This window comes from Sinocyclocheilus rhinocerous, unplaced genomic scaffold (assembly GCF_001515625.1).
Source record: "Sinocyclocheilus rhinocerous isolate Xijiao unplaced genomic scaffold, SAMN03320098_v1.1 scaffold395, whole genome shotgun sequence".
In the NCBI taxonomy this organism is placed as follows: Eukaryota; Metazoa; Chordata; class Actinopteri; order Cypriniformes; family Cyprinidae; genus Sinocyclocheilus; species Sinocyclocheilus rhinocerous.
This window is the reverse complement of record NW_015660890.1, coordinates 54,462-80,179: the sequence shown is the minus strand read 5'-3', so window position 1 is coordinate 80,179 and position 25,718 is coordinate 54,462. Positions and strand designations below refer to the sequence as shown.

At 35.9% G+C, this 25,718-nt stretch overlaps 3 protein-coding genes and 1 pseudogene across 3 annotated transcripts in view; 1 reads left to right on the top strand and 3 right to left on the bottom strand.

Moving 5' to 3' along the window:
• Nucleotides 1–22: 22 nt before the first annotated feature.
• On the bottom strand, nt 23–5,139 carry LOC107726044 (poly [ADP-ribose] polymerase 12-like). The gene is made up of 8 exons (XM_016535517.1): nt 4,607–5,139; nt 3,774–3,909; nt 2,074–2,329; nt 1,904–1,996; nt 1,678–1,804; nt 590–758; nt 385–505; nt 23–288 (listed from the first exon to the last, which is right to left on the bottom strand). Exons 1-8 carry the CDS (start codon nt 4,933–4,935, stop codon nt 188–190), a joined length of 1,332 nt encoding a protein of 443 aa, XP_016391003.1. The 5' UTR covers nt 4,936–5,139; the 3' UTR covers nt 23–187.
• A 208-nt stretch (nt 5,140–5,347) lies between these two features.
• Nucleotides 5,348–14,043, bottom strand: LOC107725883 (putative tetratricopeptide repeat protein 41; annotated as a pseudogene).
• Nucleotides 14,044–14,232: 189 nt separating this feature from the next.
• hsp90b1 (heat shock protein 90, beta (grp94), member 1) lies at nt 14,233–20,900 on the top strand. The gene is made up of 18 exons (XM_016535476.1): nt 14,233–14,391; nt 15,282–15,384; nt 15,758–15,899; nt 16,000–16,116; nt 16,407–16,738; nt 16,824–16,935; nt 17,028–17,144; nt 17,245–17,361; nt 17,459–17,596; nt 17,685–17,762; nt 18,244–18,309; nt 18,438–18,707; nt 18,799–19,044; nt 19,155–19,291; nt 19,947–20,025; nt 20,117–20,272; nt 20,355–20,450; nt 20,619–20,900. Exons 1-18 carry the CDS (start codon nt 14,343–14,345, stop codon nt 20,643–20,645), a joined length of 2,382 nt encoding a protein of 793 aa, XP_016390962.1. The 5' UTR covers nt 14,233–14,342; the 3' UTR covers nt 20,646–20,900.
• Nucleotides 20,901–21,270: 370 nt separating this feature from the next.
• LOC107726018 (glycosyltransferase 8 domain-containing protein 2) overlaps nt 21,271–25,718 on the bottom strand; it is a 7,075-nt gene continuing 2,627 nt past the window's right edge. Inside the window, exons 3-10 of the mRNA XM_016535477.1 lie at nt 24,505–24,594; nt 24,229–24,421; nt 23,177–23,294; nt 22,925–23,012; nt 22,612–22,724; nt 22,347–22,513; nt 22,149–22,261; nt 21,271–21,526 (exon numbers count right to left, since the gene is read on the bottom strand). Of these exons, the coding sequence (XP_016390963.1) occupies nt 21,360–21,526; nt 22,149–22,261; nt 22,347–22,513; nt 22,612–22,724; nt 22,925–23,012; nt 23,177–23,294; nt 24,229–24,421; nt 24,505–24,594 (1,049 nt within the window). The 3' untranslated portion in view covers nt 21,271–21,359. The remainder of the gene's footprint in view (nt 21,527–22,148; nt 22,262–22,346; nt 22,514–22,611; nt 22,725–22,924; nt 23,013–23,176; nt 23,295–24,228; nt 24,422–24,504; nt 24,595–25,718) is intronic.

Sequence of the window (25,718 nt, the reverse complement as noted above, 5' to 3'; positions counted from 1 at the left end):
TAGCAGCATCATATGACCCCTTTAAAATTAATACTACTTAAATATCATTTTAATCAAAGCATTTGCATTTAATTTATATATCCTCAAATTATGAATTGAAAAGTGACACAAAACCTAAGCAGTAACTCATAATTTGAATGTCAGTCCTCTTGTACATAAACATTGCGTGTTTGTGTGTGTGGGTCTGTCACTGGGCAGCTTTAGCCTCCACCTCATTGATAGACACAAAGCGTGGTCGCCTGCGCATCCTCCTCTTTGTGTTGTGTTTGGGGTTTCTTTGATACATATCTGTAAAAATAGAACAGTCAAATACTTACAAATAATATAATATAATATAAAATAATATTTTCAATGACCGCAGGAATCCTGTTATATGTGTAGTACCTTGGAAACTGACATAGTAATGCCTATTTCCCTTAATGACAGTAACTTCTGCATTGTTGTCCTCCTGAAATGCTTTCTCCAGCTCTCGGGACGTTACAGACGTCACACGTTGCTTGTCATCCTAAAGAAAAAAGATTTTGAAACCAAACCACAACCTGACCTTAAATTTCTCTCAAATGAGAGTATGTTTGCAATCCAGTCTCACCGGCTGACCGTACTCTATCCAGTTCTCATGATCTCCTTTGTAGTACCAAATCCACTCTGTTGTCAGGATGTAGTGGGCAGGTTTAGAGACAGAAGAGACCGTTGAGAGTCGGCGCACAGGGTCATGGTTCCTAGTCATGGACCCAAAATCCACCGGTCTCGAGCCTGGACTAAATTCAAGAGAAGCAATCAGTGTCATTATAGTCAACTAAAACTAAAACCATAAACTTTTGTTACTTGAAATAACAACATTTTTCTGAAATATATTAAAATATACATTTATATTTCAGCTAGTTGCCAAGGCAACTTGATGTACTAAAATGACTCAAATAAAAATAAATAAATAAATAAAAAAACTATTAAAAATGACAAAACACATAACAAATTATTAAAACTTTAACTAAAATTAAACAGAAAATACAAAAACAAAAATAATCCAAAATATTGAGAAAAACTATAATAGTATCTCAATGATACTAAACTCACACTGGAAAGGATAGAATAAGGAATGATGTAAAAAATAAATAAATAAATAATTTTGCACGGCTAATGCAATATACAATCAGTTAAAAATTTTTATTTTCTGATATTTTTGTTATTAAATTTCAAGAGAAAGCCCTTAAAAAGCAATAAATAAATGATAAAATAATAAACATACAACCCCCATTAAGTTCCCCCATTAGAATAAAAATAAAATAAACAAAATAACAATAAAATAGCAAAAAAATAAATAGTGCTGTCAAACGATTAATCGCGATTAATCGCATCCAAAATTAAAGTTTTTGTTTACATAATATTTGTGTGTGTACTGTATATTTATTATGTACATATAAATACACACACATGCATGTATATATTTAAGAAAAATGTTACACATATTAAATATATTTGTATATGATATAAATTAAATATTGTACACATATAATATATATATGTAAATATTTTCAAAATATATGCTGCATGTGTAAATATACACAATACACACACATATATATTATGCAAACAAAAACTTTTATTTATCGCGATTAATCGTTTGCCAGCACTAAAAAAAAATGTTAAGCCAACACATGCATGTGCATTTGTACTGACCTGTGTTCATTCTTTGGGTCACAGTAAGCTCTCTCTATTTCCTCCATGTTTCTCAAATCCCTCCAGCCTTTCCCGTCATTAACCTCCCATTTGTATGGAAGATTAAAGTGGACAAGAACGCACTGGTCTGAAGCAATAAAACAAAACCATTTTAACTTAAATCTAATGTGAATGGCTTAAAGAAAACGAGATTAGCAGAGGTAACGTGGGTGAAATGGACACCAACCCTGAAACTTGCATTTCCGTCTTATGAAGTGGAGACAGATTTCATTCTTCTCCATCTGAGCAGCCGGTTTGACGCCTTGATCAGATATCAGTTCTGAAATGTATATGTATGTATAATATGAATTACAGTATATTTAATATGTGCAAACAAATATAAGTGGCACTGCTTACCACTGCTTAGAGTTTGTGAGTTGAGGCGATAAACGTTCTGGTAGATGTAGGGCAGGTCATGGATGATATCACCTCCGAGACCACGTTCCTCCAGCATCCTGCGGCTGTGCTCGTCGATACTGTGCAGCCGTTTGCACTTGGGGCCGAACAGGCAGTCGTCTTGCACAAAGTGCTGACAAATGTGCACCTTAGTGCAGCGCTCCATAAAGGTACAGGCCCCGAAAAGCCCTGTGCCTTTATTATAGTGAGCACACACCTGTGTACATACAGCATGAGGTGAAGTCTTTAAACATCAGACTTACACTACCGGTCAAAGTTTGGACAAATTATGATTTTTGACATGTTTTTGAAAGAGGTCTCTTATGCTCACCTAGTCTGCATTTATTTGATCAAAAATCCCGTAAACAGTAATACATTGTGAAATATTATTACAATTTAAATCATATTTTAAAATGTCATTTATTCCTGTGATGCAAAGCTGAATTTTCATCAGTCTGTCGCGTGATCCTTCAGAAATCATTCTAATATGCTCATTTGCTGCTCAAGAAACATTTATTATTATTAGTGTGGATAATTCATATTCAACAATGTCTATTCATCAAAGAATTCTGAAAAAAGTATCAGCTTCCATAAAAATAAAGCAGCAAAAACGGTTTTCAACATTGATAATAATTATAACTATTAATAATTGAGCACCAATAATAATTTATAACAATTATGCACCAAATCAGAATGATTTCTGAAGGATAATGTGACACTAAAGACTAGAGTAATGATGCTGAAAATTCAGCTTTGCCATTATAAATTACATTTTAGAATATATTGAAACAGAAAATATTTATTTTAAATCAGAATAATATTACAGTTTTTACTGTATTTTTGATTAAATAAATGTAGCTTGGTGAGCATAAGAGACTTCCTTGAAAACCTTCCTTCAAAAAAAGTTTAAAAAATCATAATGATTCCAAACTTGAGCGGTAGTGTATATGCAAATTACAATTTTCAAAACCACACATGCATTTATTAATAACTAAAGTAAACAAATTAAATGCCTTACAAATACAGTGAAACTTCTAGAATAAACCAGTGCATCACAGTGCAACATTCTACTTTACCTGTTTACAGGACATTCTCCTTTTTTTCAGTTTTTTTTTTCTTTCTTTTTTTTGTTTTTTTTTTTGTTTTGATTTTTTGTCCAAACCAAACTGGAGAAACACACTTAGGACACCTGAAGATCTTAGAACCATCTGGAACTCTTCATCCTTAACGCGGACCACAATTCTTCTCAATTTTTTTTTTTAAGATTACAGGCGTTTGACTGATGGTACTGATCAGACTGCACCTTATCCAGGATATAATGCAGAAAACAAGCTCCTTTTGCGTTCTGATGGACTAATTACATACTCAAATATTCAATTGCTTCATTGTATATTTAGGTGTAACCAGTTGCTGATTCAAGCATGCCAGAACAAACGTCTGAGCGGTTACATGAGCTCTGTTCTACTCTGAAAACTTCTCGTAACTGAGCGCGCAGCGAAAGAAACGAAGGAGGGCGTTTCAAACGGCAGGAGAGGTACCTGGAATGCAGAAATATCCCAGTCATAGCATGATTTAGGCTTCGGGGAGGAATTCTCTCATGAGAATGGAGTCCAAAATACATTTAGGTGGCTATTTTAGCCTTCCTGTTTGCATTTCCTCACCTCTGGCAGTAGGGCAGGGTCATTCTGGAGCAGAAGCAGGAAGAGATCATCCTCGTTCAGTTCATGAAGTGTACATTCCCGCAGCAGGGGATAGTTATGCTGTGACTGGATATCATGGGAGAATTTACACTCCTTCCTGACAAACACATAAGCATATAATGATTCTTTTTGGGCTCTATATAAGTTCCATATACTCATTTGTGTAAGAGGTTGACTGATATTGCTTTTATATGACTGATACAGATTATTTTCATGTATAAATATGTAATAACCAAAATGCAGAAATGATTTTTAACTGTTTTTTCACTGCTTTGAGACAATAATAACGAAATTATCATTATACTTAATATTACACGTAATACATATGACTATTATTATTATTATTATTATTAAGTTATTATACCATTGAATAGCATTGATGGGTGTTATTATTATTAATATTAATGACTCTCTTCTACATAATAACGTAGAAACTTAAATTAAATCGTTTATTATCACAATAGTTTCATAATTCACTGTACTATTATTCTAAAATGTGGAAAATAGCCATAAATAAGTAGGTGTGTGCAAACTTTTAAGAAGTAGCGTATATGTTCAAAGCAGCAGTATACACAAAATAATTTTAGATCAATTAAAGCGCATGCAAAATATCAATGGGTCTTACAGAAATTACATGAGTTATGAATTTATTCTTTTTCGTGCCACTAAACTCTGAACTTACATGATGACAGCTAATAGCTGTTGTTATTTATAAGTATATCTATTTAGTCTTGTATTAATTATTATAATGGGCATATATTACACTAGATATCCAGATGTTCTCCCAACCTTACCTTCCTTTTCCATATCTGCAGTTCCCGTAAACGTAATATTTGCACAGATGTAAATCCTGGCACTCGTAACATTCATTCTTGGAATATTTCTTGCAGAGTCTCAGAGACGTTTTGGCGACGACGATGCAGTCAGACTCTCCATCCTCTGTTGTGGGTTTGCTCTGGACCACTGCGAAGCGGGCGCATTTCTTAACGACATACCAGAAATCCTCTTCGGAGACATCAAAGCGCTGGAGGACCTTGTGGTGCAGCTGAGATATTTCCATAGAGCCTTTATTGCTGCATAATACGCTGGTCGCATAATGTATGATCCGAGAGTAGCCCGACATGTCTGCGCAGATCTGAGACCACTGCCGGGCTGCTGTGTAGCGTTGTTATTAGTAGTACAGTTTCTATTCTGCGTTTCTACAGAAAAGAAAGCGGAAACTGTGAAAGCCTTACGAGTCAATGCCAAGTTCCCAATGCCAGTTCTTTTCAAAATAAAAGTCGTTCACCCACAGGATTCGAGAATGTATTAAAAGATAGATAGATAGATAGATTTTTTTCGATTGCTAAAATGGATATATGTTCACTTCACTCTAAATAGAAAATGTGTCTATTCTAATAGTTGTCATTTTTATAATAGTGCTTCACATCCTGTGTTTCAAAAGCAGCTTTATAGAAATTTTTATAGAAAGTTTAGTAAGCAACATAAAGGTAAAACGTACTAGAAAAGAATAGAGTACAGTAGAATAGAATAGAAAAACATGGCTACTCTGACTATGTGACAAAGTGTCTTCTCATCTGGGTTCAATGGTTTCAGAGCTTCCTCCTGCATGATGCATCTGCCTGGGAAAGACCCCCGGTTGATCTGGTAAGGGACCGTCGTCGGTCAAACCAACCAGCGTTTCCTGTTTGCAGTAGAGTCCTAAAATCACTCTGTGGCCCAAAAACGGAGACCTGGAAAGCCGTCCATGGTGTTTCTAGGGTTTCATCCTGGCTGCAACACGATGCTGTTTGTGTAGAGAAGCTTCTAGGGAGTTTGGTAGTTAGTCGTGTTATACATGACCTAGAGGATGATTGTTGCAGCAGCAGCCCACTGTGTGATTCCTTGAAAGCAATTGTAGACCTACCTAGTGACAGTTTATTGTTTGAGGTGGACCCGATGACCTCTAGAACATGCTTCCTCTGTCCTGAAATATCAGGGTTTGAAACACTGCAGAAGAGATAAGATTAAAATGAATTTAGCAAGCATTTGTGTGATTACAATACAATATTGTAGTGAAACGGAGCTCACGGCTCCAGGTCTCGGGTCAGTGGGTGCTCAGGGCCCAGGAGGTGAATCCTTATGTCTGCAGCTCTCTGGAGCAGATCCAGCCCTTCTCTCCTGTCCACTCTACTGCAGCTACGCAACAACACTTTACCTGCCAGACAGCATAAAACACACAAAACATCTGACAGAACAGAGAATGACAAAATGACAACAGACACAACAGTAGAATTTCTGTAGAATCTCAATATTTTTTATATACTATATGGTATTTTAAACTAGCAGTGAATGACTTCAATTGCTTCATTGAAAATAGGCCTAAGTCTCTTATGCTCAGCAAAACTGCATTTATTTGATCAAAAATACAGTAAAAACAGTCATATTTTCAAATACTATTACAATTTAAAATAACTGTTTTCCATTTGAATATATATTAAAATGTAATTTATTTCTGTAATGGCAAAGCTGTTTTTTTAGAAGCCATTACTCCAGTCTTCAGTAACTTTGCAAGTACATGTCAACTTATTCTACTAACCCCTTACCTAACAGTCTACTAATACACTAATGAGAGTTAGTTAACATGTAGTTGCAAAGTTACTTATAATTAGTAGAATGTGTAATGTGGACAATCGAAATAAAGTATAAACAAAATGATTTCTGAAGGATCATGTGACACTGAAGACTGGAGTAATAGCTACTGAAAATTCAGCTTTGCCATCACAGGAATAAATTACATTTTAAAATATATTCAAAAACAGTTATTTTAAATTGTAATAATATTTTATAATATTACTATTTTACTGTATTGTTGCTCAAATAAGGCAGCCTTGTGAACATAAGAGAATTATTTGAAAAACATTAAAAAAAATCTTAATCATTCCTAACCTTGGGTTGGTAGTGTATAAATATATACACACAGCACTCTTCTTTTTGTCCAAAAATAAAAAATAAAATATATTTTACATTCAAATCAGACTTTCTAAAGTTGTGATTCATCTTGGAGCTGGTTGGTTTGGTTCAAAACTTTCAAAAATATGCCATTGAAACCAAACTTAAAAAGTTACTCTTGTGTTCAAGCACGCAGTGCCACAATCAGTTGCTAAAGCTATTTAGTCATTCACCAAGCTTCATAAGAATGACAGCAAGGTCGTGTTGCATGGTGGGAAGTTGCAACATCTGAGCCTCAGTCTCTTTAGTGCTTATAACATGCCGGTACAATTCAACCATCTTCCTCTGCGTCCATCTAAAAGTGAAAATCAAGCCAGCGACCTTGAAATCACATTATGTGACTTTGAGGTTTGATGACAGATTGATGTAACTAAATGCGAGCATCTAACTCTGTGTTGGTTTGAGCTCTGGTCCAGAGATCTGCAAGCTGCTCCTCCACTTCTGCTACCAGAGGATGATCATGGCCGTACCAGCGCCTCCTGCTGGACAATGCAGCTTGGACGCATTGCTCAGCAGTCTTGGCCTCACAAAGACTCAACCTTGACAATTGATAAAAATTTATTAAAATGGACTTCAAGTAATTTTTGTATATTTTACTGGCTAATAACACAGTGGTCATAGACTCATAGACTCCTTGACTATACTGACACCTATTGATGTGGATGTAGCATCATTTATAATTTAATTTAGAGAAATGTTTTATCTTACTTGTGAATGGCCTTCAGTAGCATAGCTGTGCCTTCAGCACAAGGATGGCCAGAGATGTATCTAGCAGAACTGATCTCTTTGAAAATCCCTGGCACTTCATGCAGCCGTCTATCCTCCAGCAATGCCACACACAGACGACAAAGCAGCTGTCCTGTGAGAGCAGATTAGTGCTACATGTGTTCAGATTTACCCTTGCCAAGAAATAACTTGCATGTCTGTTTATAACAGTTATGTGAATGCAGGATGAAATATGAAATACATCTTACCAACTATCAGTTTGACCTCTGAGCTGGCAAGGTGGGCTACTGCAAAAGGCTGGGCTGTCTCAAGTCCCTTGTGGCAATACATCTCTGTGTCTTTTGGCAGATGCATTTGGACGTAAAGCTCTGCCAGCATATGTTGCACTTTGAGCAGTAACCTCATACTGTCACTATCCAGCTCCACTTCCTGTGGAGGAAACCATCAAAACAGATTATAAGTGAATGAAACCTTGCATATGATCATTTTTTGAATGCATGCAATTTCTGTCAATGATTAGAACTAATCATATATCAAAATATTAGTGTCTTTTATTATTTTTACCTTTAAAATTTAGTCTGCTTGCAGTAGCAGCTTCTCAGCTTGTTGCATCTCACCCAAACAGAGCAGAACTTTACAACAGAACAATGCCAGTCTCCACAAACTGCTGTGATCTGGAGGGTCAACGTCTAAGAAAGACCAGGTGAATCTAGTTAACATTTACCAAGAAGTGATCATTGTGTCATAATTTCTGCTTTTCTGTGTCTGCATAGAGGATCTTTAGAAGGCAATATAAAACAGTCTAATACTCGCACATTTTACATTACTATCACTTACAAAAGAAAACTACCATATATTTTTAAAGTGTATATATATATACATATATATATATATATATATATATAGTCAAACGTTTTTTAAAGAATTCTCTTCTGCTCACCAAGCCTGCATTTATTTGATCCAAAATACAGCAAAAGCAGTAATATTGTGAAATATTTTTACTATTTAAAATAACTGCTTTCTATTTGAATATATTTTAAAATGTAATTTATTCCTCCAGTCACATGATCCTTCAGAAATTATTCTAATATTCTGTTGAAAACAGCTGAGTATACTTTTTTTTAGGTTTCTTTGATGAATAGAAAGTTCAGAAGAACAGCATTTATCTGAAATAATCTTTTTTAACATTATAAATGTCTTTATCATCAATTTAATGCATCCTTGCTAAATAAAAGTATTAATTTCTATAATTTCACAATTTAATAATAAATATATAATGATTTAAATATACTGACTCCAGGCTTTTGAATGGTATAGTGTATAATGTTACAAAAGCTTTTTATTTCAGATAAATGCTGATCTTTGTATCTTTCCATTCATCAAAGAATCCTGAAAAAATGTACTCCACTGTTTTAAACATTGATAATAATAATAATAAATGTTTCTTGCGCAGCAAATCAGCATATTAGAATGATTTCTGAAGGATCATGTGACACTGAAGACTGGCTTAATGATGCTGAAAATTCAGATTTGATCACAGGAATAAATTACATTTTAAAATATATTCAAATAGAAAGCAGTTATTTTAAATAGTAAAAATATTTCACAATATTAGTGCTTTTTCTGTATTTTGGATTTAAAAAAAAATGCAGGCTTGGTGAGCAGAAGTGAGTTATTTAAAAAACATTAAAAATCTTACTGTCCAAAAACTTTTGACCGGTAGTGTAGTGTGTGTGTGTGTATAATTTTAAAATGTTATTTGCTCATGATAATAAAAATAGTTTGTTTTACCAATAAAATGCTCCCAAGTCTGAGCCATCAGATTCTGGAATGAAGTCACAGGGTCAAATCCTCTCTCCCTTAGTAGTGTCCAATAATGTATAACATCAGTTGTCATCTGTGGGCATCGTTTCAGGCTGCTTGACAAAAACTCCATGGTACTATGAAAAATATGGAGGAATTATTTCATCATTGACTGAAAACTCAGTTGCTGAATTAGCAAAATATTTGTATTTAAAGAAAACCTAGAGTGAACGCACACCGGATCACTGAGGAAATCATGCAACTCCTTAAATGAACCAGTTTGCTTGAGATGCCAAGGAATTTCTTCCATTTTTCTTGCCCAGCAACAAAGCTCTAAACTGGACTTCTGAAAAAACTTAGCAAGGATCCGATGGTAGGAGATGTGACCCTCTGTACCTTAAAGTGAAAGAGACAAAAGCACAACTGTAAGAACGGCCTGGAAATACCTGTTGATTTAATGATGGGAGACTATATTAATGTATGTCAAGAATCGCAGTGTCAGAAGGCATTGCTACTGAATTTTTTTTTTTTAATATTATTATTATTAAAAAATGTGTTGCATATTAAAAGAAATATATATTAAAAACATATATTTAATTCTAAATTTATTTTTATTTTTAATAATTATTTTTAAATAATTATGTTATTTATAACATTTTTATTTTATTTTATTTTAATTAATATAATCAAAGGTTTGGCTACAAAAAGCAACTATTTTGTGGCAAGGATTGAAATATAATAAAAGGAGAATAAGACAAATAACATAAAACCATCCACACCGTGCAACAACAAGTTAATAGCTTGGCTGAGTGATTGATGCGTGATGGTCAGAAGACCATTGGTTTTCTCCTGAACCCAAGGCCAAAAAGCAGAGCGCAGTCGGGCCCATTCCAAAACCTGGACTCTCAAATTACCACAGTAACCTAGATCTTCCAGCAAAGCCAAAACCTGAGGCTCAGTCAGCCCAGCACGAGACACATGAATAAGACAGTGTGTGCCCCACACCCAGCCTGAGAGATCTGTAGAGAAGTAGAGAAAATGCTTATTAGATTGAACTAATAAAGTCATGGCAAGCATGGTTTTATATAACAAAATAAAAAGGACTTACAATCCCTGAGTGATGCAGTGCTTGTTTGAGCCTCAGTGATTTTACAAGAAGTAATATCTTCTGTTGGAGCAGTTCTGCTGTAATCTTGTACCCAGCGATGAATGACCTTCACCCAGAGCTCTGGAATTGAATCAGCCTCTAAATACTCCTTCAACAGCTCCTTCTCTTCCTCTTTCTCCCTCAGCACTCCACATGTCCGTAACTCTGTGCCAATGAGAGCTAAAAAGGCCGGAATGTGGCACTGCTTATACGTGCAACTCTTTGCAAAACACTGGCTGGTAGATCCATGTAAGGCAAAGACAAATGTTTGCGCAAAATGCTGCCCAGAACACTAGGATCGGAGAGATGGGGACAGTTGAGAATCTGGACATCGGTCCTGCCGCTCAGACTTTTGTAAGTGAGGTCAGTGAAGGTTGTTGTGATGATCATTTTACAATAGGGAGGCAGAGCATCTGGCAGCCATCGTAGTGCCTTTACCTGGAAAACAAAATACAGAAATAAGGTGTTTATTGTATTGAAATTAAAAAGTTAAAGATAACTTGATCAATCAAACAGGAAATTAAAAGAGCACCTCTTGCTTTGAGAGTCCGAGTGTTTCTGTCAGAAGGTCAATACCATCTACAAGAAGAATACAAGGCCCAAGGCTTGCTGCTGCAGTAAATGCCTGGACCGCCCGATGGAGGTGTATAAACTCAAATACATCCTCCAAACTATCATCCCAATCTGGAAAATCACCTGCAGAAACCAATTAGATGTAAAATATTAGAATATTTGGATAATATATTATATTATATATGTTAACATATATTTGCATATTATTGCTCTTTTGTTGGTTTTGATTGCTTCTATTGTCATCATTTGTAAGTCGCTTTGGATAAAAGCGTCTGCTAAATGACTAAATGTAAATATATATTTCAAAATATTTTATTAAAAATGTTTAATAAGTTGATACATTTAAATTATAATACTTACACGTACAATAAAATGTCCTATTTTAAATTCAAAATCTTAACAATTATTAGTTAACATTTATTTTAAAATTATTTAATTAAAAAAACAAAACAAAAAAAACCATAACCAAACAAAAAACATAAATAATTATTTAAAATGTTTGTTTTTTTATTTATATTTAATATTTTTGTATCTGATTTTTCTTGTCTGGTCGAGGCAATAGTTCAGATTTCTTCTAATTGATTTTTACTAATCCCCCACCCATCCCAACAAAATGTAATAGATTTGTATCTATTATTTATTATAAATATTATTGTTTTTATTATTATGATTAATAATAATAATAATAATAATAATACATTATTTATCATTACATTTTTCACACATAATTTCACAATTATTCAATCTCCAAAAATAAACCAAACACAATTCTGCTGGAAAAATGAGACAATTTACCGTAATGTGCTCTCCGAAATTGAGCAGTACACTGTCTAAGCATAGACCTGATGTCAGTGCTGGATGTGCTGGTTCCACAGAAGTGAGAGATAACTGGAGCACCAGGATTCTGTCTGCAGAAGGACCGCAGCCACCATGCCACCAGAGTGGACTTCCCACAACCCCTTTCACCACATACTAGTAAAATACTCCTCTGAGTTGTTCTGGTCAAGATCACTGAAAGCACACACAAATGTGACCCATAACATATGTCCATCAAACACAGTTTACCTACTTTACTGGGTTTTTATGTTTTTACCATGTGAAATGAGCTTCTGGATTTCTTGAGTGCATCTCAGATTTTGGATTACGGGTTACAGGATCCATAAATTTGTTTAATGCATTCAGTATTTCTGTGGCGGGTACTGAGGGCACAAACCAGTCACACAATGCACGAGCATGCCTCTCATGGTAATGCAGATCGAATGAATCCTGCCATCCTACAACAAATCAAGTCAAAAATCATAAATGTCTCTTAACGTCATATTCCATAATAATGACTCAAAAAAACATACTTAATATTACATTTTGATTAGGTCAGAGAAAGAATTTCTAAGGGGAAATAAAATAAAAATATTACTTATTCTCTAAGACCCTAAATATATAAATGTATACATAATGATATATACATTTATAATGATGTAATTTTTATTTTTTAATATTTTTATTATTTAATAAGTTAGTATAAGTAATAATAGAAATTTTCAACTATTTTATATATGTGTACATGTATTCTTTTATTCAATTGAATATAAATATATAAAGTAATAAATAAGTAAATAAAAATTTGAATAAATAAAAATAATTAAATAAAAATAATTCAGAATTTGATTAAAAGTCCAAAATTGTGGCCTTTTATAATGAAAAAAAAACAAAAAACTTTGAGAACAAGTGCAGAAATGTAGTCTTACCTGAGATGGGATGTTTTGGATCCTCGTGAAATTCACAAATGACTCCTTGTCTGGCTTTATCATCTCTTCAAGTTCATTAAGGTTTTCGAAGAATCTGTCAAACAGTGGAAAGAAAAAGGAAAATGCATTTAAAATACTCAACACCCAATACACAAGTTGGCTTCAGTATTTCAAATAAATCTGCATTTGTGTTTAAAGACTGTGTCTGTGACTTGTATACTCAAACCTGACAGGAAGACAACGATTTATGATCCTTCTTTTTAGATCTCTCAATCTCTGTCTCTCACTTTGGCTTTGAGTGGACAGCATGTTCCAGAAATTGCGCATTTCATCACCACAGACGTCCTCTGTGTCTTGTGGGGTGCAGTCTTGAAAATAGAAGAAGCAGCTTCTGTTGTTGTCAATGAAGGCTGCCTTGGTGATCTCCAGCTCTGTAAGGCTACAGGTGCGATACTCATCCTCCATAACCCATAACCAGCCTCTGCAGCAACATACAAGTTCCTCGCCACCTCAGACAAAGAACATGGTCCGATATCAGATTGAGATCCATGTTCTGCTGGCAGACACTGTCCATAGCAGTGTCCAGAGGACAGATGAAAAATGACGAGTGGTCAATGAGATCCAAACTGATTTTCAATTGCTGGTCATAAAGATCAGGCTTATGATTATTTTCATCATCTCTTCTTTCTTGTTTGCTTCGCTGCAAGTCCACAGGTGTGAAACAGGTTCCTTTTGCCTGGCAAAGTGTGTCTAGGTGTGGAAACACTTTTGTTTTCAGGTAAATCAACTATTCTTGAAGATCACTTAACACAGGTAAGGCCAGAAAGGAAACCCCAGGTATAAGCTATGGGAAGTTTCTCCAGTATTTTCTTCTTGGATATTTATTCCTTGCAGTTTTAGTGCGTGGCAATTTCAGAAATAGTTACATTCAACAGAGAAAAATAAAAATAAATGCAAAAAATATGAAAAGATAGGCTAATTTTAATTAGTCAAATTCTCCTGGAGCTTTAGTCAATAAATAGAAAAACTCAATTCTATCGTGACTTTCTTGTGGTCTTTCACCGTGTCAACAACTGGTAGTTAAGGAAACCGTAACTCTAAATTAAATATGATTCTGAATCACCTAGTTCCGTTTCCCCTAACCCGTTTAAAGCTGTGTAAACAAAACTCACACCGTTCCCAGATCAGCTGTCAGTCACAGTCTATGACGAAATCCTCTTATAACGCTCGCTCGATGAACTGGCATCCCGTCGAGCCAATCAACGCGAGCCACGATTGGAACGTGTAAAATCGGACATGTAAGGCGGTGATTGGAAGACAGCGGCTCCGGAACGCTCTCTGATTGGTGCGGTGTTGTGCGTGGGGTGCTGTGATTGGCTCAAACCGGCTGAGCACAGCCCTAGAGCGCAGGAGTTTATAAAGCCGACTTCTCGCTCTGTCTCCACGCGCTGCAAGAGTTCGTCGAGGTGTAGACTGCGCTGTAATTGCTCAAGGCGTTATTCTGCTATTGCGTCTCATTAATAAACCGTTTTTCTTTCAAAAACAATGAGGCGACTGTGGATTATCGGTCTCCTCTGTGCACTTTTGGCATTCGGTGAGTACGTTTTACCAAATGGCCATGAAATGCACCGCGTTATGCAGTTTGATGTCAATGAACTTGACAAAGCTTTTGAGTGTTTGCAGTAATGCTGCTGTCTTTGTGTGCTTCCTCTTTCTGCTATATAAGCTTGAGTATTATATTTTAATTTTTTAAATAATGCTTCATGTGTAGATATACGTTAACGCTTCCTAAATGGACGAATGATTCAGAACAGGAAATAAAACATGGAGAGTGGATTTGACCCGCATGTGCTTCTGGAAGTTTCCTTAAGATTGAAATGGCCTTCGTATAATTATATCCTTTAATATACAGTTATATCGCGCTTTAAAACGATCAATTGCATTGAAATTATGATGTAGTCTATTGTAATCGTACTAATGTTTTTTTTTTTTTATGGAAAATGGTCATGAGAGAGTAATGCAAAATAAAATAATGCATAGTAATTGCACATTTAGAGAAGAATTTAACCAAGGATCTTGGACCATGTTGGATTGTCACATCAAGGCCTTTAAATGTAGCTGAGAGCTTCTGGATCAAAATAAAAAAGGTGCTTTTGCACACAAAACGAGCATTTGCACGTTTCAGATGGGAAGAGCCTTACCTGGGCAATTATAATCAAATTTGCCTTCACATGCTGTGCATTTTCATGTACAACAAACAAACAGCCAGGCTGGGCACAATAGGGACTTTGCTGAGCAAATATACTTAGGAATTAAGTTATAAAACACTTGATAAAAACACCAAATAAAAGTTTTATTTTGGTGTTGTGTGTTAATAAGTTACTGAGTAACCCCAAGATACTATCTGGCTTTAAAGTGCTCTTTATCACCGCCACATTCACATCATTTGTGTTTCTTAATCTTTAATGTTTTGCATAACTGCAGCATCTGTGAAAGCTGATGATGACGTTGACATTGACGGCACAGTAGAAGAGGACCTTGGAAAGAGCAGAGACGGATCCCGCACAGATGACGAGATTGTTCAGAGGTCTGTATGGACTTGAACTTGCATTTGACTGATTTGAACTTCATTCATTTTAAAGCGATGTTCCTCGCACTTCGTGACCCTTCATTTAGACTCAAGATATCAAAGTGGGGTAAATAAAACCTCGAAACTAATCTTAGCTGCAATTTTTTAGCTTATTAAAATGCATTTGTTTATCTCTTAAGAGGTTACATTTAGTCACTTTTAGCTCCTCACAAAAACCACAAATGATCCCCAATGGGGTTTGGACATCTGGTTGATGCATTTGTGTCTTGTTCCACACAACCTAAGGGTAAATAGTAATAAGTCCCTAGAGGAATGAACATGTCACAAGCATCCTTTGCGCTCTTCCTTGATTCCATCTTTTCTCCAACAGGGAGGAAGAAGCCATTCAGTTAGATGGTTTGAACGCCTCGCAAATAAAAGAAATCCGTGAAAAAGCAGAAAAGCATGCGTTCCAGGCGGAAGTGAACAGGATGATGAAACTGATCATCAATTCCTTGTATAAGAACAAGGAGGTGAGTAAATTAAAACATATTATAGGTCTTCATGCGTTCATGTTTTTGCAAATTGTACTCAAGATCGACACTTGCTAATTCTTCTTTTTTCATCCTAAAGATCTTCCTAAGAGAGCTGATCTCTAATGCTTCCGATGCCTTGGATAAGATCCGGCTGTTGTCCCTGACCAACGAAGATGCTCTTGCTGGAAATGAAGAGCTTACTATTAAAATCAAGGTGTGTTAAAAATGAGTCCTGAAACCCACCCTTACTGATCGACCCCGTTTACTGAAACTTTCCACAGGACACAGAAATATAACATGGCTTTTACATTTGCATTGCAAAAGAAATTCAAACATGTGAAGCAAATTGAGGAGCGTTTCCTTCCTTCATTTTCATATCTTAACTTTGATACTCAACACCTTGTTTAGCTATGCAAACTTACATTTTTAGTTATTAGTTTCTTTAGTAAATAGTTTTGAGGTTATGCAATATTTAGTCCTGCATCTTTTGTCTGTCCTCACCAGTCCGACAAAGAAAAGAACATGCTTCAAATCACAGACACTGGTATTGGCATGACCAAAGAAGAACTGGTGAAGAACCTCGGTACCATCGCCAAATCTGGAACCAGCGAGTTCCTCAACAAGATGACTGATATGCAAGAGGAGGGTCAATCCACCTCTGAGCTGATTGGTCAGTTTGGTGTGGGCTTCTACTCTGCCTTCCTTGTGGCTGATAAGGTCATCGTCACCTCCAAGCACAACAACGACACCCAGCACATCTGGGAATCTGATTCCAACGAGTTTTCAGTCATCAACGACCCTCGTGGAGACACTCTGGGCAGAGGCACCACCATTACGTAAGCAGTTAAACTTAAAAATTCACACACAAAAAAATTGTGCAGATTGTGACATTTTGTAAGTAAAGTAGTCTTGTTTCATCAGGCTGGTGATGAAAGAGGAGGCTTCAGACTACCTTGAGCTGGAGACCATTAAGAACTTGGTGAGGAAGTACTCTCAGTTCATCAACTTCCCCATCTACGTATGGAGCAGCAAGGTCAGTGTCTCCACCAAAGACTCCAGACTTTCTGGTTTGAAGTTCACCAATAGCTGGAGGACATCATGAACTTATCGATTTGTCATTTCCAGACCGAGACCGTAGAGGAGCCCATTGAGGAGGAGGAGGCTGAGAAGGAAGAGGCTGCTGAAGATGAAGCTGAGGTTGAGGAAGAGGATGAGGACAAGGACAAACCAAAGACTAAGAAGGTACTGTATTTAGCTGCATATATGCAATGCAAATAAACATCAGTAGAAGTTATTTTATGGATTTTTCTCAATGATTTGAACGATTCCTCACTACTTTCAGGTGGAGAAGACCGTGTGGGACTGGGAGCTGATGAATGACATTAAACCCATCTGGCAGAGGCCTGCAAAGGAAGTGGAGGAGGACGAATACAAAGCCTTCTACAAGACCTTCTCCAGGGTGAGTCAACCTGTGCTTTACACACAAAAAAAATCAACTCTTATGATCCTTTGTGGCTTCTTGGATCAGTTCAAGTGCAATCATTTTTCATTTTCAGGACTCTGATGAGCCCATATCTCACATTCACTTCACTGCTGAAGGAGAGGTCACCTTCAAGTCCATCCTCTTTATCCCTGCATCTGCACCCAGAGGCCTTTTCGATGAATATGGAACCAAGAAAAATGACTTCATCAAGGTAATTTTGATGATCATTAAGTGGGAAAAGAACGCATTCTCTTATGTTGTATTTGAGTTATTAATTGTACCCAATTTGGTTCTTTTAGCTATTTGTGCGTAGAGTCTTCATCACCGATGACTTCCATGACATGATGCCCAAGTACCTCAACTTCATCAAAGGCGTTGTAAGTCCTTCTGTCTGTCTATTTTTAAGTGTAGCCAGTAAAATATTTAGGATGCATTGACATTTGTGTGACCTAAGAACATTTACAATCCTAATTCTGCACATACAGCATGTGGCATATTTAAATTTCTTAGTGTAATGCATGTTTGCGTTGCATTTCCCTAAAAGTGATAGCCCTCCTGTGTATTGGCTCATTGGTAAAGGGCATTTCCATTCTTGAATAGATTGCATGCATGCACTTATTTAATACAGGGTACAACTAATGTTATTTGCCAAAATAGGTTTGTTACATTTTTGTTTTTTGCATAAAAATAGTGTTTGGAGTTAACTATTTCTAAAGTCATTATTTAATACTTTAACCCAGGGAATAATCGGTGTTATTATAATAAAATTGGATAGTTTTTTTTTAGTTTTGGCCAATAATTTTTGCTGCATCATTATAATGAATGTTTGGTGACTCGATGTTTGTTCTCATTTCTCAGGTGGACTCCGATGATCTGCCTCTGAATGTGTCCAGAGAGACTCTGCAGCAACACAAACTGCTCAAGGTGAGCTCATCTTACAGATCAAAGTAACATTGATTTGATGGTTTATGTACAATTAAATGATGCAGTGAACTTACTGTACAAGCAATTAAATTACTTTCAACACTCGCATTGGTGCCTCCGCTCATCAGGTCATCCGTAAGAAGCTGGTGCGCAAGACCCTGGACATGATCAAGAAGATCGCTGAGGAGCAGTACAATGACAAGTTCTGGAAGGAGTTTGGCACCAACATTAAGCTGGGCGTGATTGAGGATCACTCCAACAGAACCCGCCTGGCCAAGCTGCTCCGCTTCCAGACCTCCCACCACGAAACCACACCGTCTAGTCTGGAGCAGTACGTGGAACGGATGAAGGAGAAGCAAGACAAGATCTACTTCGTGGCTGGAACCAGCAGGAAGGAGGTGCTTAAATGTTTTTACTCTGAACTGAACTGCTTACGAAGATACCCCATTTCTCTATTTCCATATTAACATGTAATCTTTCTGGTTTTAGGCTGAGTCTTCTCCATTCGTGGAGAGGCTTCTTAAGAAAGGATATGAGGTCATCTACCTGACTGAGCCAGTGGATGAGTACTGCATCCAGGCTCTGCCTGAGTTTGACGGAAAACGCTTCCAGAATGTGGCAAAGGAAGGCGTGAAATTCGACGAGAGCGACAAGGCCAAGGAGAAGAGAGAAGCTTTGGAGAAAGAGTTTGAACCCCTTACCACCTGGATGAAAGAGAAGTCCCTGAAAGACAACGTATGATTATTTTCTGTGGTTTATTCTGTTGTATTGCATATTATAAACTGACTGACTTTTTAGAAGTGGCAGTTCAATTGAAACAAGTTTGTCCCTGTGTCATGTTTCAGATCGAGAAGGCCGTTTTGTCTCAGAGGCTGACCAATTCTCCCTGTGCTCTGGTTGCCAGTCAGTATGGATGGTCTGGCAACATGGAACGGATCATGAAAGCCCAGGCTTACCAGACAGGAAAAGACATTTCCACAAAGTACGTCCTCTAAGCAAGTCTTAAATATCTTTGTGCATTTGCAAATTCTAGTTGCAATCACCTTAGCAACTGCATAGGAAAGACCTGGCAACATCTTTAGGGTATAGTCAGAGTCAAATTTGTTTGCGAAATGTTGCTAGCAAAAAAAGTCCAATTGTCTATTGTCATACCGACTTGAACCCGCTGCAAAATCTGCATGTGGAAATTTTTCAATCTTGCATGAAGTCCAAAGGTGTGGATTCCAATTGAAATGACTGGATTTTCTTAGCAAAATTTTGCGAACTCCGATAAATGTGGCCGCACCATCAATTCAAAATCGAACTTAACTCTGTTATTGATCTGAACTGAACCAACACTGAACACTTGAGCCAAATGATGGCATTACTGTCTTTTAAAGCTGCTTTACTGTACAATTGAATTGTCTCAGTAGTTGAGTTTCTATAATTGATTCTGCTAGTTTCCTGTTTATCACTGTTAACGTTGCTTTAACACAATTGTATAAAGTGCTATAAAAATAACAGTCTTGACTTGGCACCTTTAGAATTGTGGTGACAGTGCAGCCCACCACTTCCTGCTATGTGAAAAGGAAAAAAAGGCTAATATTCTGCAAACTATGGTCATGAAAACCAAGTTAAGCTTTTTTTTCACATTCTAGTTATTACGCAAGTCAAAAGAAGACATTAGAAATCAACCCCAAACATCCTCTCATCAAGGAGATGTTGAAGAGAGTTAAAGTAAGTCAAACATAGCTCTGATTAAGTTAATTTAAAATTTTGCTGTTAAAAGAGTTCAGATTTTCTGATATATTGTGCTTTTGTGTTGTAGGAAGATGCCGAGGATCAGACAGCTGCAGATTTAGCCGTGGTGCTCTTTGAAACTGCCACACTGCGATCCGGCTACCAACTCGCAGACACCAAAGCATACGGAGACAGAATAGAGCGTATGCTGCGGCTCAGCATGAACGTAGACCTCAATGAACAGGTACACACAAAGTTGAGCACCGCTAATAAGAAATAGTTGTTCAAATGAAGTGTGGCTCAATATCCTTTTGCTGTGTCCACAGGTAGAGGAAGAGCCAGAAGAGGAACCAGAAGAACAGACAGAAGAAGCAGAGGATGAGGAGGAGGTCCAGGCAGATGAAGAGGTAGAAGAAGAATCGGTGAGTGTGGAAACGTTCACTTACTCACCCTCATGTTGTTCCAAATCCATATTTAATTCATGAAATTCAGAATCTAAGAGGTTTGAAACAACATGATGGGTGAACTGCTATTTTAACAGTTCCTTCTGTCTTAATGTGTCTTAACACATGGATTTCTCTGTGTTTCAGGATAGCACAGGCAAAGACGAGTTGTAAAGTGTAAATCTGGGAGGGACAGGGTGTCGGACTGTGATGCAGAGTGAAGATGGCAATCTCAGCTGGTTCTCTTTTCTCTGTGTGGGTGGGTTAAGGGAATAGGAGCTGTTTTTTTTAAGGCGCTGAGATAGTGTTTGAAATTTTTTTTTTTTTTTTTACATTCCTCCATGATTGTAAATTTGTTAATATTTAACTGACCCAGTTGTGGAGTGCTGACTCCTGTCCACTGAACAATTAAATGTTTCCGGAAAAGGACCTTGTGTGTAATTGTGTGTCTTTTACCATGTGTCTCCTTGTTTTACTCAATCTTACAAACTCTGCAAAAAAACTGGATTCCAGTTTGGGTGTTTTTAGTTGTTTTTTTATTTATTTATTTATTTTAAAGCTGCAGTCTGTAATTTTTTTTTTTGTGTTCAAAATTTATATATTATGCGATTTACACCATGAATCCATTTTCCAAACCGTGTTTTTGGCTTGTGCCGAATCACTACGGTACACCTATAATAAGTGTTTATTCTGACTATTTAGACTGGTTCGGGTAGGTAACGCTGCGGAGTAGCCCAGTACCTGCGTGATTTGTCATAGACATAAACCGAGAAGTAGCTCCGGCTACAATGTTCTTCCGCAAGACGCATGCAGTTCTGTTTATTAACCGCTAGAGCGCCAAAAGTTACGGACTGCAGCTTTAATAGCCTCAGCACTTTTGAATATTGTTCATGGTCGTACCAGGGTGAATTTTCCTGTGGGGTCTGGGATAAACCATTTCTCCCAGATGTCCAGATGGACGCAGGGGTAGTTCCAGGGCTTGAAATGGCCGTTCCAGTGCAGTAAGCGTGCATCTTTGAGAAAGGATCTGGGATAATGGCTATCAGGACTCCAGCCTTCATAGAACACAAGAAGAGAGCATTTAATTTGTTGATTTGCTTTACTGCTAACTTAAATTCACAAATCTTCACATTTACTTTTAATAGAGACATTGTGATGTTCAAGAGGAGAGCTGACCTTTGACTCCTACAGTCTTAAGGACTCATTCTTGTTAAAAACAAACCAAACATCTCAGGTTAATTATGTAGAGGTTTATGAAAAATTTAATTGATATTTAGGGAATATGCTTTTGATACATGATATTCAAATATATTTTAAAATACAACTTATTCCTGTGATGGCAAAGCTGAATTTTCAGAATTTCCTTTTGAATGGTAGTGTATGTTATAATAAATACACTTTAATAACTCTGGTAAATACTTGTGTATACTCTTCAATAACAGCTGTGCATGCTGTGGGTGTATGTGTGTATATATATATATATATATATATACACAGTATATATATATAGCCTATATATGGCAATGTTTCAAATTAGAACTTAAGTACAGATATTTTCATCATAAATATGGCATAATACATATATTTTCAGACCAAGTACTTCCAATTAGAAAGACTGAAGAACGCTTTTAAGTAATTATTCGGTGACATTTCGAAACAAATGGTACAATCAGTTACCCAGGTGTCTGACGTGCCACATTGGATCAATGGTTGTGTATTTATCATGAAAAACGATCAGCATTGGGGGGGTGGCCACACCGCCTGCCATGGCACTGCTGTACAGATTCTCCCTACATTGACATAAAAAAATAAATTATTAAATCTGAACTAATTTGATCTCATAAAAACTCAATATGAACCAATATACTGTATCACCTGACATTCTTAGCCATCCATTTCTCCAGCTGTTTAGTTATTTTTTGCCTTTTCCATTCACCAATGTCTGCTACAAAAACACCTGGATTAAAGGAGCAGTCGCTTGGGTTGATGCCCAGCTCTCTGACTTCCTCTTTGCGGTAGTCCAGAAAGCCCATATAAGTTGTCTGTGGGATGAAATGGAAATCAACCCATATAATAGTAACAAAAGTGATAAATTTAAACCATATTCAAAATACTAATACATTCATCCATAAATACCCACCTGCATTCCCACACTGCGCACCATCTCATGTGTGGGGGGCAGATCACAGTCTGAAGCGAACGCAGCAGCGTGTCCCGCTTTCAGCTTTATGTTATACAGTTCCTGTATATCTCCTGTCAGTCAGATGTAACAAAACTCATTCATTAGCACAGTGAATAGAGCAGTGAAGAGGTTTCATTTCATGCACTTGACATATGAGATCATGCTCGCATGATTAACTTGATGATGAAAGCTTTTGTATCAGTGCAACACGAGTACAAGTGTAAGGTTAGTATCAATTTCAGATGCTTACACACATAATAATGGATTTCACCTTGCACTATGACATCATCATCCAGGTAAACGATCCGCTCGTGATTTTCAATGCCAAGAAGTGGCAAGTAGAACCTCACAAAGTTAAGCTGCAACACAAAAGAAACCAGGATTAAGAAACAATTAGTGTGTAGAAGCCTTCAACATTTAAAACAAGAGTCTAAGAAGGGGGTGTTCACATACTGTACATTTGGTCACTTTTTAGAAATAATGAAGAGTTTAGAGTAGCACAGCATAACCCAGCAGAACTCACAGGGTGCAGCAGCTCTGGTCTGGATGAATCCGGATTGACTTTCCCCTTCAATACCATCGGATTAAACTCCAGGATCTTGTATTTGATTTTTCTCAGCTTGGTCTTCTCTATGTATTCCCTGTTTGAGTCCAGAAACAAAATGAGGCATATGGGAGGATATTTATTGACTGAGCATGTTTCTCATTTCTCTTTCACACATGTAAAGGGTGGATTGATAGGTCTGATTCACATATTATGTACATTTGTTAACTAAAGCTAAATTATTAAAAACATTTTTGTTCATTGAAATATAGCTGGAACAAAACAAATATAAATATTAGATGAAAAACCTGAAATTTTGACAGTTTGAAAATTATGAAATGTTGCCTTGGCAACTGGAAATTAATAAAAAAATAACTTAACTAAAACTAAAACTTAAATAAAAATAAATGAAACCTAAATAATAATATTACTACTAATAAAAAACGAATAAATTACAAAAGTACACACATTTACTAAAAATTAAACAAATTAAATAAAAATAAAAGCCAACAAAACTAGGTTTCACAAGATGTGCATTATGTTAATCGGCACTTATAATATTTTATTGATATTTATTTCTATTAATATTTAATAAAAACAATTTTAAATATAATTAAACTTCATATTATTACATTAAACTATATACAATATATAAATTTACTATACATAAAATGCTCACTATATAGTTTATTTTGTACTGTAACAAGAAAAATGTAGCGAGCATTTTATATAACTGCAGTGCTACTTGACTGCAAAAGGAAGAAACTTAAATGCAAATAAAATTCAACTAACCATAATAAATGCAAATAAATCTATTTATCTACTTTCAAAAGGGAAGAGAAAATGATTTCCATGGCTTTTGTTGTTGTTGTCAAAGGTTAAACGTCCAATTAAACACTACAGTATTTTGACAAATAATGGTTTATGGCAATACTACTTTCAGTGTTTCGATTTCAAGAATATTTTTAGTGACTACTTAATGTGTTGGGTGCAACCAAGTGCCATTGGCAGGTGTTACATTTGCGTTAGACCTTATCTTCTTGATGGCATCTCGCAGTGTAACTATGTAGAAGAAAATGCTCGCACGGCTGTTGCTGTAGACGCTGTTGATGGTTGCGATGGCAGCACCAATACGCTCCTCTGAAGCACAGATGACCACAGGGATGTCAGTGTCTGTCGCTTTCTCGTCCTCCACACCTGTTTTTGCCCCATCTTTCTCGAGTACTGCATAAACCGCAATAAGATCAATATAATAAACTGAGTACACGCATAGCCTATACTTGCATATCAGCACTCTGCATGTGTACCTGAATACTTGGGCAGTGTCTGTAGTCTGGTCTTTTTGTAAAGAAGAGCAAAAGCCACCAGGATGAGCAGAATGAGGAGCCCACGGTTGACTGGCAGAGAGAGAGAGAGCGAGAGAGAGAGAGACTAATCACTAGACTATACAAAATTCTGCACTGTGTGTTGCATATAGTATATGAAATAAAAGGATGACCGCTAGAGGTCACTGTATAACTATGTATGAGGGATGAGATAAAAATACTATTTCAGTCTTTCTACTTCAAAGTTTCAGGTTCAAATCAATGTGTTACTTGATGTTTCTTTGTAATTATTTGTGAAATTTACTAGCAATTTCTGAACGAAAATTGTTTTATCACCCTTTTTTCAGCTGTATTGCTATTGTTTAAAAAACTAAAGACAAAACTATTAAAAATCAAGACAAAACTATTAAAAATAATTTTTGGTAATTTAAATAAAGCTGAAATTGAATAAAATATACAGATTAGATGAAAAGTTAAAATTTAGGGGAAAAAAACCTAAACTGAAATATTAGAAATCCTGCCTTTACTGTAAAATGTATTTTTTTAAAGCCTGAAAATAAAACAAAGCTTATTGGAGTACATTTTACACGTGAACACTATTTCAGTCTTTCTACTTGTGTGATACTTGCCGTTTCTTTGTAATTAAGCGTAAAATTAACTAGCAATTTTTTATTTTTTTTTGTAGTGTAATTTTTTTAAGTATCCTACCACAATTATTAAAACTAAAACTGAAATAAAAGTAAATTAAATCTATATGGGAATATTTTAAAAGAACAAAATGACAACAAGAACTAAAAACTTAAACTAAAATTAAAATAAACACTGAAAATATAACAATAAAAGCTAATTTAAAATATGAATAAATACTATTATATTATTTATTCATATTTTAAATTAGCTTTTATTGTTAGGCTATATTTTCAGTGTTTATTTTAATTTTATAATAGTATATACACTGAAAAAAATGTTTCATTCATCCAATTAAAATAAATTAGGGTAATGATTCACATCTATATTTTTTAACTTGAGCCAATGAAAAATAAATAACTTGTTCTAAGGCCTTGCCCATTACCCTACATTTTTTTAATTGGATGAATGAAACATTTTTTTCAGTGTAAATAATACTAATAGTATATATATATATATATAATATTTATTTATTTATTTAGTCATTTAGCAGACGCTTTTATCCAAAG

What these genes read in the sequence shown, in the direction of transcription:
- LOC107726044 (XM_016535517.1), bottom strand. Translation starts at nt 4,935, where the DNA reads ATGTCGGGCTACTCTCGGATCATACATTATGCGACCAGCGTATTATGC. An exon ending in TGCAGATATGGAAAAGGAAG is followed by an intron (nt 3,910 to 4,606) that starts GTAAGGTTGGGA and finishes TGTGTTTGTCAG; the next exon opens with GAAGGAGTGTAAATTCTCCC. An exon ending in CTCACAAACTCTAAGCAGTG is followed by an intron (nt 1,997 to 2,073) that starts GTAAGCAGTGCC and finishes TATACATTTCAG; the next exon opens with AACTGATATCTGATCAAGGC.
- hsp90b1 (XM_016535476.1), top strand. Translation starts at nt 14,343, where the DNA reads ATGAGGCGACTGTGGATTATCGGTCTCCTCTGTGCACTTTTGGCATTC. An exon ending in CCTTGTATAAGAACAAGGAG is followed by an intron (nt 15,900 to 15,999) that starts GTGAGTAAATTA and finishes TTCATCCTAAAG; the next exon opens with ATCTTCCTAAGAGAGCTGAT. An exon ending in TCTACAAGACCTTCTCCAGG is followed by an intron (nt 17,362 to 17,458) that starts GTGAGTCAACCT and finishes TTTCATTTTCAG; the next exon opens with GACTCTGATGAGCCCATATC.